Source organism: Choloepus didactylus, chromosome 24 (genome assembly GCF_015220235.1).
Source record: "Choloepus didactylus isolate mChoDid1 chromosome 24, mChoDid1.pri, whole genome shotgun sequence".
Lineage (NCBI taxonomy): Eukaryota > Metazoa > Chordata > Mammalia > Pilosa > Megalonychidae > Choloepus > Choloepus didactylus.
In genome coordinates this window covers 16,055,406-16,068,294 of record NC_051330.1, presented here as the reverse complement: position 1 = coordinate 16,068,294, position 12,889 = coordinate 16,055,406, and the positions used below count along the sequence as shown (strand labels likewise).

At 41.2% G+C, this 12,889-nt stretch overlaps 1 protein-coding gene across 1 annotated transcript in view; it reads right to left on the bottom strand.

Moving 5' to 3' along the window:
* AGPAT4 (1-acylglycerol-3-phosphate O-acyltransferase 4) overlaps window positions 1–12,117 on the bottom strand; it is a 51,455-nt gene extending 39,338 nt beyond the window's left edge. The window contains exon 1 of the mRNA XM_037817599.1: window positions 11,953–12,117. Coding sequence (XP_037673527.1) covers window positions 11,953–12,114 — 162 coding nt within the window. The 5' untranslated portion in view covers window positions 12,115–12,117. The remainder of the gene's footprint in view (window positions 1–11,952) is intronic.
* Window positions 12,118–12,889: the final 772 nt, after the last annotated feature.

Here is a 12,889-nt window from a genome sequence, read left to right as displayed (position 1 = left end):
GAGGTGTGGCCCCACCCATTTGGGGTGGGCCTTGATCAGCGGAGCCATAGAAATGAGCTGACTGGCAGAGGGAACACAGTGCAGCTGTGAGGGACATTTTGAAGAGGAGCTACAGCCAAGAGAGACACTTTGACGAAAGCACAGGAGCTGCAGATGAGAGACAGTTTGAAGACAGCCATTGAAAGCAGACTCTTGCTCCAGAGAAGCTGAGAGAGGACAAACACCCCAAGTGCAACTAAGAGTGACGTTTTTGAGGAACTGCAGCCTAGAGAGGAACGTCCTGGGGGAAAGCCATTTTGAAACCAGAACTTTGGAGCAGACACAAGCCAGAGGTTTTCTGGACACCATTGGCCATCCTCCAGTGAAGGTACTCGATTGCTAATGTGTTACCTTGGACACTTTATGGCCTTAAGACTGTAACTGTGTAACCAAATAAGCCTCCTTTTATAAAAGCCAATCCATTTCTGGTGTTTTGCATTCTGGCAGCATTAGCAAACTAGAACACTCCCCAAGGTCTGTGTGGCTCTAAAGCCATTGTTGTGCTTTGTTTTGTTTAATTATAAGACTTATTTTTAGAGCAGTTTTAGGTTTGCAGAAAAATTATACAGAAAGCACAGAGAGATCCCATATACTTCATTCTTCTCCATCTCCCCAACTGATTTCCCCTATTGTTAACATCTTGCATTAGTGTGGTCCATTTGTTAAAATTAATGAACCAATATTAATACATTATTATTAACTAAAGGTCATAGTTTACAGTAGGGTTCACTTTTTGTGCTGTGCAGTTCTATGGGTTTTGACAAATGTGTGTTGCCATGTATCTAACAATTCCACTGTCATACAGAATTGTTTCAATGACCTAAAAATGCCCAGTGCTCTACCTGTTTGTTTCTACTCATCTACCAGTGGTATCTTACTGTTATTTTAATTTGCAAATCCCTAATGACATGTGATGTTGAGCATCATTTCATATGTTTATTTGCCATCATTTGTTTTCACCAACACAAGCTCTATCTCTCCTGATACTCTGTTTCCCTTTTCTTTCTTATCAGGGAATTGTTCTGGAGTAAGTACAGAGAAAAGGGGAAAAAGAAATAATTGTTCTTGATATTTGAGCACAAAAGACCTAGATCTTTTTTGCTACATTTTAGATGTTCAAGGACAAAAAACGCCATAAATTTACAATTTGGGGGACTGTTATATTTGACAGAGGCAAATAGGAACTAACATTCTTGTTGTCTTTATAAGCAAATCCACAGTGATATTTTTCCTGCAGAAAAATTTTAGTTAGAAAGGTTACAAATGTTGATTTTTCAAATACATATGATCTCTCACAGGAAGAAACATACTTAATATTAACGATCAAGTGTCTTGGCAAAATTAAATCAAAACACCAATAATTTTTGTTTGGTTCTCATTTCAACTTCTGAGTGAATTTCTGGGGTTTTCTGACAACAGCACATTGCTTTACCTCCAGTTAGACCGCAACTACCTCCGTTCAGGCAAGTATAGCTAAGACAGCAGCGTCCACCAAGACCCTTCTTTCTGATTTAGCTCAACAAGTTCAAAATTGCACCATGGTGATCTTGAAATATGGAGCTGGAAGCCAGTGAAACAAGGCTGTGAGGGAGGGACGGTTCATGCCCTTGGCCATGACCCAACAGGGAAAAATCTCAAAATTGCCCAGGACCATAGCACTTGCCCCTCCCCCTCTAAATGGGCGTATCATTCACGATCTCCCTCCAGTTACCTAACCTGGTGGCTCCCACTTCTTGTTTCACACCTCCATCCCTTGCCTCATAATTGCCACCTTCATCAAGAAATCTCATCCCCCCCAATATAGTCCCCATTCTTCAAGACCTCATTCCAATGTCAACACATCTAGAAGCCTTCTTTTTCTTCCCCAGGGCTGATGGTCTGCACACTGGTAAGCACCAAAATGTCAGACAAACCTTAAATTACAGAAATTCTTCCCTACAGGTTGTTAAACAGAACTGACCAAAATATCCCCCTTGTGTTCCACTTTGGCCAAAGTGGCTTTGTTTCTACTCTAGGAGCTCCAGGACCTCCCCAGCAAACTAAAGGTTATCACTATGGCAGAGTAGCAGATTGAATAATATGCCCACAAAAAAAGACACGCTCTTAATATTAATCCATAGTTCTGTGGGTGTGAACCCATTTGTAAATGGGGCCCTGTGAAGATGTATTATCAGTTTGTGGGTAGGGTTGTCTTAGTTCCTGGCTGCTATGACAAACACCACATGTGCCAGTTTGAAACTTACATACCCCAGGAAAGACTACGTTTTTTAGTGCAATCTTGTGGGGGCAGACTTATTAGTCTTTTGATTAGGGTGAGATGTTTACTACGTTGTTTCTGTGGAGATGTGACCCATCCAACTGTAGGTGAGGCCTATTGATTGGATCATTTCCATGGAGGTGTGACTCCACAAATCCAGTGATTAGTTAACTGGAGTCCTTTAAGAGAGCTCATGGAGAAGCTCAGAGAAGCTGAGAGGGACATTTTGGAGAGAAGCTAAGATATGTAATCCAGACTTTGCCCCTGGGAAAAGGTAAGAGCCAGCACAGTCCCCGATGCTTGGAGATGCAGACAGAAAGACATTTGGAGATGCTAAGCTAAGAGATGAAGCCGAGAGTTTGCCCCAGAGAAGCTAAGAGAAGACCGTCAGATGCTTAGAGAGAAACACCCTGGGAGAACAAGCAAGGATGCACAGGTGCTGAGAGAGAGAAGATAAGAGAGACAGAAGCCCAGACATATTTTGGAAAAGCCAGTTGGAAACCAGAACCTGTGAGTAAAGGACCAACAGATACCAGCTCGTGCCTTCCCAGCTATTCTAATACCCTAGCAACTAAGAAAAAGAAAATTATATAGAGATTCAGTACTTAAGATCCTTTGTTAAATTCCATCTTGAAAGTTATCATCTTTTTGTATATATGTTACATTTCACAATAAGGAAATAACTGAAACTATGGTACTGTAACCTATAAAATCCTTGGCAATTTCTTATATAACTACTCATTAAATCATACTTTGAAAGTTGTCACCTTTCTGTATATATGTTGTATTTCACAATAAGGAAATAACTGAAACTGTGGAACTGTAACCTTGAACATTCTTTGAAATTTGCTCTCTAACTAGTTGTTTAATTGCACTTTGAAAGTAAATATGTTATGTTCCACAATAAAAATATGATGATAATAAAGATGCCTTGCCTACTGGTATCCATGGCCTTGTGCATACTGTCCCCTTTCCTGGAGTCAGGGCTGGACTTACTGACTTGTTTCTAAGACACAGAATACGACAGAAATGGTGGGATGTCACTTCCAAGATTAGGTTATAAAAAGACTGTGGCTCCTGTGTCAAGGTGATGGTTAACTTTATGGGTCAACTTGGCTGGGTTACGGTGTCCAGTCATTTGGTCAAATCCTAACCTAGTTATTACTGTGGAGGTACTTCACAGATGAAATTAGCATTCAGTTGATTTCAAGTAAAGGAGATCACCCTCATCCACTCAGTTGGAGGTCTTAAAACACAGAACTGAGGGTTTCAAGTCTACAGACTGCCTCTTCTACTCCTCCCAAACTTCCCTACAGACGTTGCTCCTCCTGGAATTTCCAGCCTCCAACCTGCCTTATGGTATTTGGACTTGCCAGCCCCGACAATAATTGTGTGAACCAATTCCTTCGAATAACTCTCTTACACACACACATGCACATAAATGCATATATCCTGTTGGTTCTGTTTCTCAGAGAGACCTGGCAAATACAGCCTTGGGAGCTCTCTCTTGGATTGCTTGCCCTGGGGGGAGCCAGCTGCCATGTCCTGGGGAAGCCCTGGGGTGAGGAAATGTGGCCTGGCAACAAACACAGGAATGGGCTGAGAGCAGGTCACCACACAAGTCAAGCCTTCGGATGAGACCACTGCCCCGGCTGACAGCTTGACGGGCCCCTCATGACAGACCCTGAGCCAGAACCACCCAGCCAAGCTGCACCGAGATTCCTGAATGACAGGAACTGAGATAACATGTTTGTTGTTTTAAGCCCCTCATTCTGGGGCTTGTCACTCTGCAATAGATAACTAACATATCTGGCACCTTTAAAGTTATATAGAAAAATATTTCAGCCAGCCTCAGAATTAACCTCCATCTCATGAAAGAGGTGCCACATGCTTCTTAGGGAGAGGCCAGCTTCAAGGCCATAGTCTCCAGCCTTGGAATAATAGATTTTGCAGTCGGATCAGGCAGGATTTATTTCCCTGTCAGTTAAAAATGAGTTTTTATTACAAATAATGAAAAGTCTCAATTATCAATCCTAAACAATTAGCCATGTTCCCTGTCCAACATCATATCTGTGCACTTATATATAACAGACCATTGTTTCTTTTAACTACCTCTCATTGCACTCATTTGTGGAATTATGTACTACTGTTGCATTGAGACCTCAGAAAATCTAAGATGCATGATAAGATGGGATTTTTAAATAAATAGCTTAAAAGAAAGAGAAAGAAAGACAGAAAGAAAGAACCTTTAAGACACAATTCTTCTAGCAGATGGTATTACTATTATTGATAATAGCAGCTGCTATTGGTGGAGTGTTCACATGGACCAGGCCAGCCTAAGGACTTGACAAACAGGATCTTGTGTATTCTCTTTTGGTTTATTGTTAAGTGGCAGAAAGATAATTAAATGGGGACCTGATTCTTTGTATTTCACATGCAAGTTTATTCACACTTTAGTAGCACACATGTCAACAGTCCCCAGTTCATGCTCATCCCCACTATGCCTGTTTGAGACTGTTGTGGACCCCAGGAAAGGCTATGTTCTTTTGATCAGCTCTGGTGGTGCAGATTTATTGTGGGTGGGATCTTTTGATTAAGTTGTTTCCATGGAGATGTGACCCACCCAATTGTGGGTGGGACCTTTGATTAGATTATTTCAGTGGAGACATGACCCTGCCCATTCAGGGTGAGTCTATTAGTTTACTGGAGTCCTTCAAGGTCACTCATGGACAGAAGGAGCTCAGAGAACCTGAGAGAGACATTTAGAGAGAAGCTAAGATATGTAATCCAGAGTTTGCACCCAGGAGAAACTAAGAGCTGACACAGACCCAGAAAATTAGAAATGCTTGGAGATGCAGATACAAAGATGTGTGGAGATGCCAAGCTAAGAGATGAAGCCCAGAGTTTGCCCTGAAGATGCTAAGAGAGGACCCCCAGATGCTTAGAGAGAAACACCCTGGATAAAAAGAAGCAGGATGCACAGGAGCTGAGATAGAGATGTTAAAAGAGACAGAAGCCCAGAGACATTTTGAAGAAAGCCATTTTGAAACCAGAACCTGGGAGCAAAGGACCAGCTGACACCAGCCATATGCTTTCCTAGCTGACAGAGGTGTTCTGGATATCATCAGCCTCTCTTCAGTGAAGGTATCCTCTTGTTGATGCCTTACTTTGGACAATTTTATGGCCTTAGAACTGTAAATTTGTAACCTAATAAATCCCCTTTATAAAAGCCAATTCATTTCTGGTATTTTGCATAACAGCAGCTTTAGCAAACCAGAACACCCACATAGCAAAAGAGTTTGTACATCTCTCAAACATCAAAACTGAACCCTCTGGAGCACCAGTCCCTGCAGTGATGTATCACCTCTGAGGGCGCCCCGAGCATCCTAGAAAGGCCACTGAAATTACAGTCAGCCACATGGGATACTGGGTATTTTTAAAAGGTTGAAAACTTCACTAAAAAAAAAAAAGGAGGGAATCCTATCACTTTCTTCCCAAAGCCAATTTCACATTTAATATCTGTAATCTCAAGAATTTCTGCAAATTTCATTTACTTCAATTTAAACTCATTTACTCCTGGGCTGTTATATGTGAAAATGAAAAATGCCTGGGTCAGAAACCTTCTTTTTTTCTCTTCTTCTTTGAAAGCAAAATCCTAGACTCCAGAAGGATCTCATTATCATGTGTTATTTACAAAAGAAGATGGTTAAGGTGCGTGCGTGTTTGAAGATCATTTAAGGCAAAAGATAAGGCCAAACAATTAGTATAATAGCATGCTGTTTCTTCTACTTTCAAGGGTAGTGGAAATTAATCGGTCACTTTGGAAAGAGGCCAGTCATCTCAGCTGCCATCCCACAATCACTGACCTCACGGGGCCATGGCTTCTGAATGAGTTGTGCATGGATGCAGAATCATTTCCTGCTACATAAGGAGACCCTTTCCCTGGGAGAACACAGGCTGGCAGCTTCCACCTGAGTTGGCCCAGCTTCCCCACAAAGGTTCTTGACTCCCTCCCCTTCTCCTCTCCTCACATGTGGATGGTAGTAGGGTGCCCCTCTCTGCCAGCACTGTGCTTGCACAGCAACTGTGTGGATGTTTCTCTGGTGTTGGGAGAAAAGGGGAAAGTGATTCACCTTCCTGTCCATCCTCTCCACCCTCCAATTCTTACAGGAACTCAGAGGCTCAAGGAAGCACTTTAGCAAGAATATAGAAAACCGAGAGCCCCACTGTGCAGGGGGTTGGCCAAATTCCATGAGGACGGGAGCCGCATCATTCTGGTAAGGTTTGGAGACCCATCTCTTTCATTTCCAAGTGGAATAGAAGCATTCTCCACAATAATAATATACAAAATCTTAAAATATCATATTTATTCAAGAGATTGAGGTTGAGGATGAGAAATCTCTGTGCTGTAGGTTGGGTTGGTGTTCTGTGGAATAACTTTCAGCCCAATGGTGCACTTACAACTTGTACTTGTAAAACAATCACAGATTTCAAAGCCTTTGGGAGCCAAGCCCTAAATGGTCCAGAGTTGGAGTTATCTCCCTCTCCCTGGCCATGTGTTACTTCTGCTCTGTGTATATTGCCTGGCTGATCTTTTACATGTGTATGGGTCTGTCTGGGTCTGGGTTGTCTGTGAGCTTCTCTGAGCCTCTCTGGTAGGTCCCCTGCTTTGTGCATTACAGCCTGGTCCATCCTTGACCAGAGGAAGGTGCTGATGATTCCACCCTTCAGAAGGAACCCTGTGCAGACCATGAGCTGGGAGGGATTTTGGAGGCCTGATTCCATTCAGCAGTTGATCCTAGTAACCATCAAATGCTAAGACCAGGCACCATCTCTGGAGCGGCTTCTTGCTTCTGTTGCTTCCCCCACAACACTTCCCCCAGGGAAAAGAGCAGCGGCTTTGAATCCCAGCTATACCCCTACACACTCAACAGTAGTTATTTTTTAAATAATAATATCTGAAATCTTATAAATATGGTAGTTACTTGAAAAATTAAGGCTAAGGGTTGTTTTTTAGTTTCCTAGGCTGCTCAAATAAATGCAGTGGGAATCTACTGACTCACAGTTTTGAGGCTAAAAGAAAGTCCAAATCAAGGCATCACCAGGGCCATGCTTTCTTCCCTTTCTTGGCATTCTGGGGTTGGCTGCTGGTGATCCTTGGTCCTAGGCTTCTCTGTCACATGGTGGTGTCTATTCTCTTCTAGATTCTGTTGAATTTCACCTTGTTGCCTCCCATGACTTTCTCTCTATCTGAATTTCATTCTGCATATAAAGAACTCCAGTAATAGGATTAAGACCCATCTTGAACTAGGTGGGCCACACCTTAACTGAAAGTAACCTTATCAAAAGGTCGTACTTACAATGGGTTCACACCCACTGGAATGCATTAAGTTTAAGAACATGTTTTTCTGGGGTACATATAGCTTCAAACCACCATGGTAGGGGGGATGGGGAGGGAATCTCTGTGCTATAGGCTGAACCAGCCTGTTTAATAACTTTCAGTCAATAGTACATTGCTGTTTTGGCAAGTACTGTAATTGGGCAAATTATTGACTCAAACTGAAGCTCAGGGAGTTTATCTATAAAATGTGGATACCATGAGGATTGGAAATAACATAAATAAGATGAATGGTATCTGATAGGCATGCAGGACAAGTAGCTGGTATTATTGTTCATGATCATAAAGCTACTTAAAAAATTTGCTCAAGCTGCCATTTTGCAAAATACCAGAAATGGATTGGCTTTTATAAAAGGGATTTATTAAGTTACAAATTTACAGTTCTAAGGCCATTAAAGTGTCCAAACTAAGGCATCAACAAGAGGATATCTTCACTGAATAAAGGCCAATGGCGTCCAGAACACCTCTGTCAGCTGGGAAGGCATGTGGCTGGCATCTGCTAGTCCTTTGCTCCCAGGTTGTGTTTCAAAATGGTTTTCTCCAAAATGTCTCTGGGCGTCTGTCTTCACTCCTCTTTCTCAGCTCCTATGCATTCTTGCTTCTTTCTCCCAAGGCATTTCTCTCCAAGCATCAGTTCCTCTCTTAGCTTCTCTGGGACAAACTCTGGGCTTCATCTCTTAGCTTAGCATCCCCAAATGTCCTTTTGTCAGCATCTCCAAGCATCTCCAAGGATCAGCATCTGTGCAGGTTCTTAAGCTGTCTTTAGCAGATAAGTGAACCAATCAAGACCCACCCTGAATGGGTAGGGTCCACACCTCCATGGAAATAACCCAATCAAAGGTGTCACCCATAGTTGGATGAGTCACATCTCCATGGAAATAACCTTATCAAAATGTTCCACCCAACAAGATTGGGTTAAAAGATCATGGCTTCTCCCCCTAAGTAGGATCTGACACCCAGGGGTGTAAATACCCCCAGGAACATGGAATATGGCTCCTGGGGAGGAATATAGACCCAGCATTGTGGGATGGAGAACATCTTCTTGACCAAAAGGGGGATGTGAAATGAAATGAAATAAGCTTCAGTGGCAGAGAGATTCCAAAAGGAGCCAAGAGGTCACTCTGGTGGGCACTCTTACGCACAATATAGACAACCCTTTTAAGGTTCTAATGAATTGAAATAGCTAGCAGTAAATACCTGAAACTATCAAACTACAACCCAGAACCCATGAATCTTGAAGATGATTGTATAACAATGTAGCTTATGAGGGGTGACAATGTGATTGGGAAAGCCATGTGGATCACATTCCCCTTTGTCTAGTGTATGGATGGATGAGTAGAAAAAAGGGGGCAAAAAAAAAAAAAAAAAAGCACCCAGTGTTCTTTTTAACTTTAATTGTTCTTTTTCACTTTAATTTTTATTCTTATTACTTTGTGTGTATGGTAGTGAAAATGTTCAGAAATTAATTTTAGTGATGGATGCACAACTATATGGTGGTACTGTGAACAATTGATTGTACGCTTTGTATGACTGCATGGTATGTGAATGTATCTCAATAAAATTGAATTGTTAAAAAATAATAATAATAAAATAAATAAATAACATAAAAAAAAATCATGGTTTCTCTGGGGCCCATAACAGTTTCAAACTGACACAGCTACCAACGGGGTAGAATGGGAATTTGAAAGAGACTCCAAGTCCAATAGACTTTTTTTTTTTTAATTTTATTGTAGTACCATATATGCAATTTAAGATTTTCCATTTTAACTACTTTCAAGTATACAAGTCAGTGGTAGTAATTACATTTACAATGTTGTGCTACCATCATCACTACAGATTTCCAAAACTTTTCCATCACCCCAAATATAAACTTGGTACCCATCAAGCTCCCCATTCCCCATCCCCACTCTTGCCTCAGGGAACCTATATTCTAATTTCTGACTCTATGAATTTGCATATTCTAATTATTTCATGTCAGTGAGATCATACAATATTTGTCCTTTTGCATCTGGCTTATTTGATTCAACGTGATGTCATTACAATTAATCCAATAGACTTTTTGTTATACCTATGGACTCCTGCCCCATAAATTATCAACGTTTTCACATTATAACATGAACACTCCAAAAGCCACTTGGAAACCTCTGGAAAATTCCTGCTACCTCTAAACCAAACTTTGAGTACCAGTGTTCCAAAAGAAGTTGGCATGTCAGAAAGTCTACTTGTAAGGTAGTAAAACTAGTGTTCTAATAGGAAAGATGAAAGAGCACCAGGTATCCTTTCTCCAGAAACAAAAGAACAGTATTACCCTGAGTCACTGGTTTGCATGGTATGGATAGGATTATGACACTTAAGGGGTAATCTCCTCTCAGAGAGAATAAAACCACAAAACCAGACCTGAGATCTCTGCCCAAGGTCTCCAAAACAAGGAAAGGTAGATATTATGATTTTTTTGTTGTTCTTAAAAAATATATTTGAAAACACACACATACAAGTCAGCTCTGGAAGAATAAATTGGGGAATAAAGGAGGAAACTGTTGGCAGGAGGGCCTGTCATTTTCCTGGAATCCTTCAAGTACAATGGTCAATACAGTTTTATAGAAGCCTTAAGGTAGCAACAGGGATTTAACTCACTGTTAAATCTAACACTGTGTTAAATTTGATGCTAAAGACCATAGTTGCCTTCTGGTGGTTTAACTGTTTAATAACCACCATCATTTACCCTACAGACATTAATCATACTTTTCTCCTCTGCCCCAAATTAAATATATATATAATTAATTTAAATTTTATGTATGTATGTAATGAATAGCCCATGCAAATATGCCCCAAATCTATTTAGTTTATTTGGTTATTATTATTTGGGTCTTCCCAAATAGGGCAGAATGGAACAGGCCCCAGAGTTTTGTTACCCAACCCCAAGATGCTGAGGGCAGGTCAGGAACTAGCCACGATGATGCTGTCTCCACCTCCCAGGGTAATTAGAAGGCATGATCTCCCAGTCCCTGTCTTCAGTATTCTATCCTAAACACTGTGACTTTGCTGGTATGGACTACCAGAAACAAGTGTGATACGAGCTGCCCCCTTGTCTATATGGTATTGTTCCCAGGGGAAAAACATGATTTCCACTCTGATGGTTAATTTTGGGTGTCAGCTTGGTGAGGTTATGGTGCCCATTTGTTTGGTCAAACTCTAGCCTAGACGTCGCTGGGAAGGTATTTTGTAGATGTGATTAGCATCTACGATCAGTTGACTTTGAGGAGATGACCTTCCATAAAATGGGTGGGCCTCATCCAGTCAGTTGGAGGCCTTAAGAAGTTTTCAGAAGAAGAAATTCTTCCTCAAGACTACACCTTCCACTCCTCTCTGAGTTTCCAGCACATTGACTTTCCCTATAGATTTTGAACCCAATACTTCAATATCAACTCTTGGCAGAATTTCCAGCCTGCTACCTGACCTATGGATTTCAGACTTGCCAGTCCCCACAACTGTGTGAGCCAAGTCCTTAAATGAATTTCTTTCTCTCTCTCTATATATATATACACACATGTATCACGTTGGTTCTGTTTCTCTGGAGAACCTTGACTTGGACCTCTACTTTCTGGTGCAAACTATCATGGCCTTTCTTAGCCCTGGGCCAATATTCCCATTGGAATATTTGAGTATAATTGGGGACTTTTGACTTTATCTGATACAGGTTCAGCCAGTAAACACCTGTACTTGTTAAAGACGACAAAAATCAAATTAAGAGACCCATGCTAAAGGTTTGCAAGCTACATGTAAGAAGAAGTCAAAGTAGTTGGAGAAAAACAGAATTTCATGTTTAATTCTAAATTCTGAAATTCAAACTCTCTCATTAGGGAAGTGGTAAAGCACGACAGGAGTAAAACCAGATGTGAGTTCAAATCCAAATCTAATTAACAGCTGTTTGACCTTGAGAAAAACATTTAAACTCTTTGTAACTTAGTTTAACAAAAGGGGGCTTAATATTTTCTATTCATAAATGTTTCTTTAAGGATTAAATAAACTATATGAAAACTGCATGGCACATGGCAATTGCTGCATAACAATTATTATTGCTCAGAAGAAGATGTTCATCCCAATTCCAAGCAAGAATGAAAAGTAGTTGGTTAAGAACATTTCATCAAATAGAAATTTACTGATACTTCTACAAAATCCGAATGAATGTGAGTGAAAAGGCAAGTGATGGACTTGAACAAGAGAAATCCATGAGGTGGTAAATGTGAATCCGACTTACCCCTAAGAGGCCGAAGCGTTCAGCCAAGCTCCAACCACAAAGAAAGTCGATCTCAAACTTGTGGTTGAGAACCACAATGGCATTTTCTTTCCCATACTTGGGGTAGTCTCTGGCGTCGGTGTAGATGGTGCACTCCGTGCCTGACCACCACTCCAGTAGCATCACCAACTCTGGAACAAACCACAAGAACAGGCACACTGATTTCACACATGCTTCATGATGGTGGCTTGGCTGTGCCCTCCCAGCTGCCTTAGAAGCAAATTCGGTGGGAAGGGAGGTCCAGTTGGTGCTTTTGCCCAGACCCCAATCCTCAAGAGTTTAGGAGCAGAAGGAAAGATGAGAAAGACTCCACAACAATCTCCAGGGAAGGAGAGGAATCTTTGGGAAGGCAGATAACTGGCATTCCTTGATTAAATTCTTTGGAGCGGTGGGGGGACTGGGGATTGGGGGAAGAAGCAGAAAGCCTACATCTGCCAAGAATGGGCCTCCTTGTGTTTATGGAGCTCTGAAAGGCAGTGGGAGATGATGGACAGAATTCTTAATATCCTGGGAGAGGATTAATTGGGATCCTTATAAACTCCATCAAAGCACACTTAAATACCCCATTTTTCTTTTCCATTTACCACACTTGAGTGCTCTAGGATAATGGTGCAGAGAACGAAAAGCTCCAGCACCTGAAGGGCAAGTATAAATTAGAGTCATTAGACTGCAGGCTTGAATAAAACTATTAAAATACACTTTATAGGTGCCTGTGAGGATATAAAAGTTCTTTTTGTTTTTTTCCAGAAAATAATGACCAATTTGAATTTACCCCTCAGTGATGCCTCTAAGCTGGGTGACCAATTCCCAAGTTAATAGCCTAGGGAAAGGCCCATATGACGGAAAATTTTCAGAAAAATATAGTTGAATGTTGGTGATTAAAACTGTAATTATATAC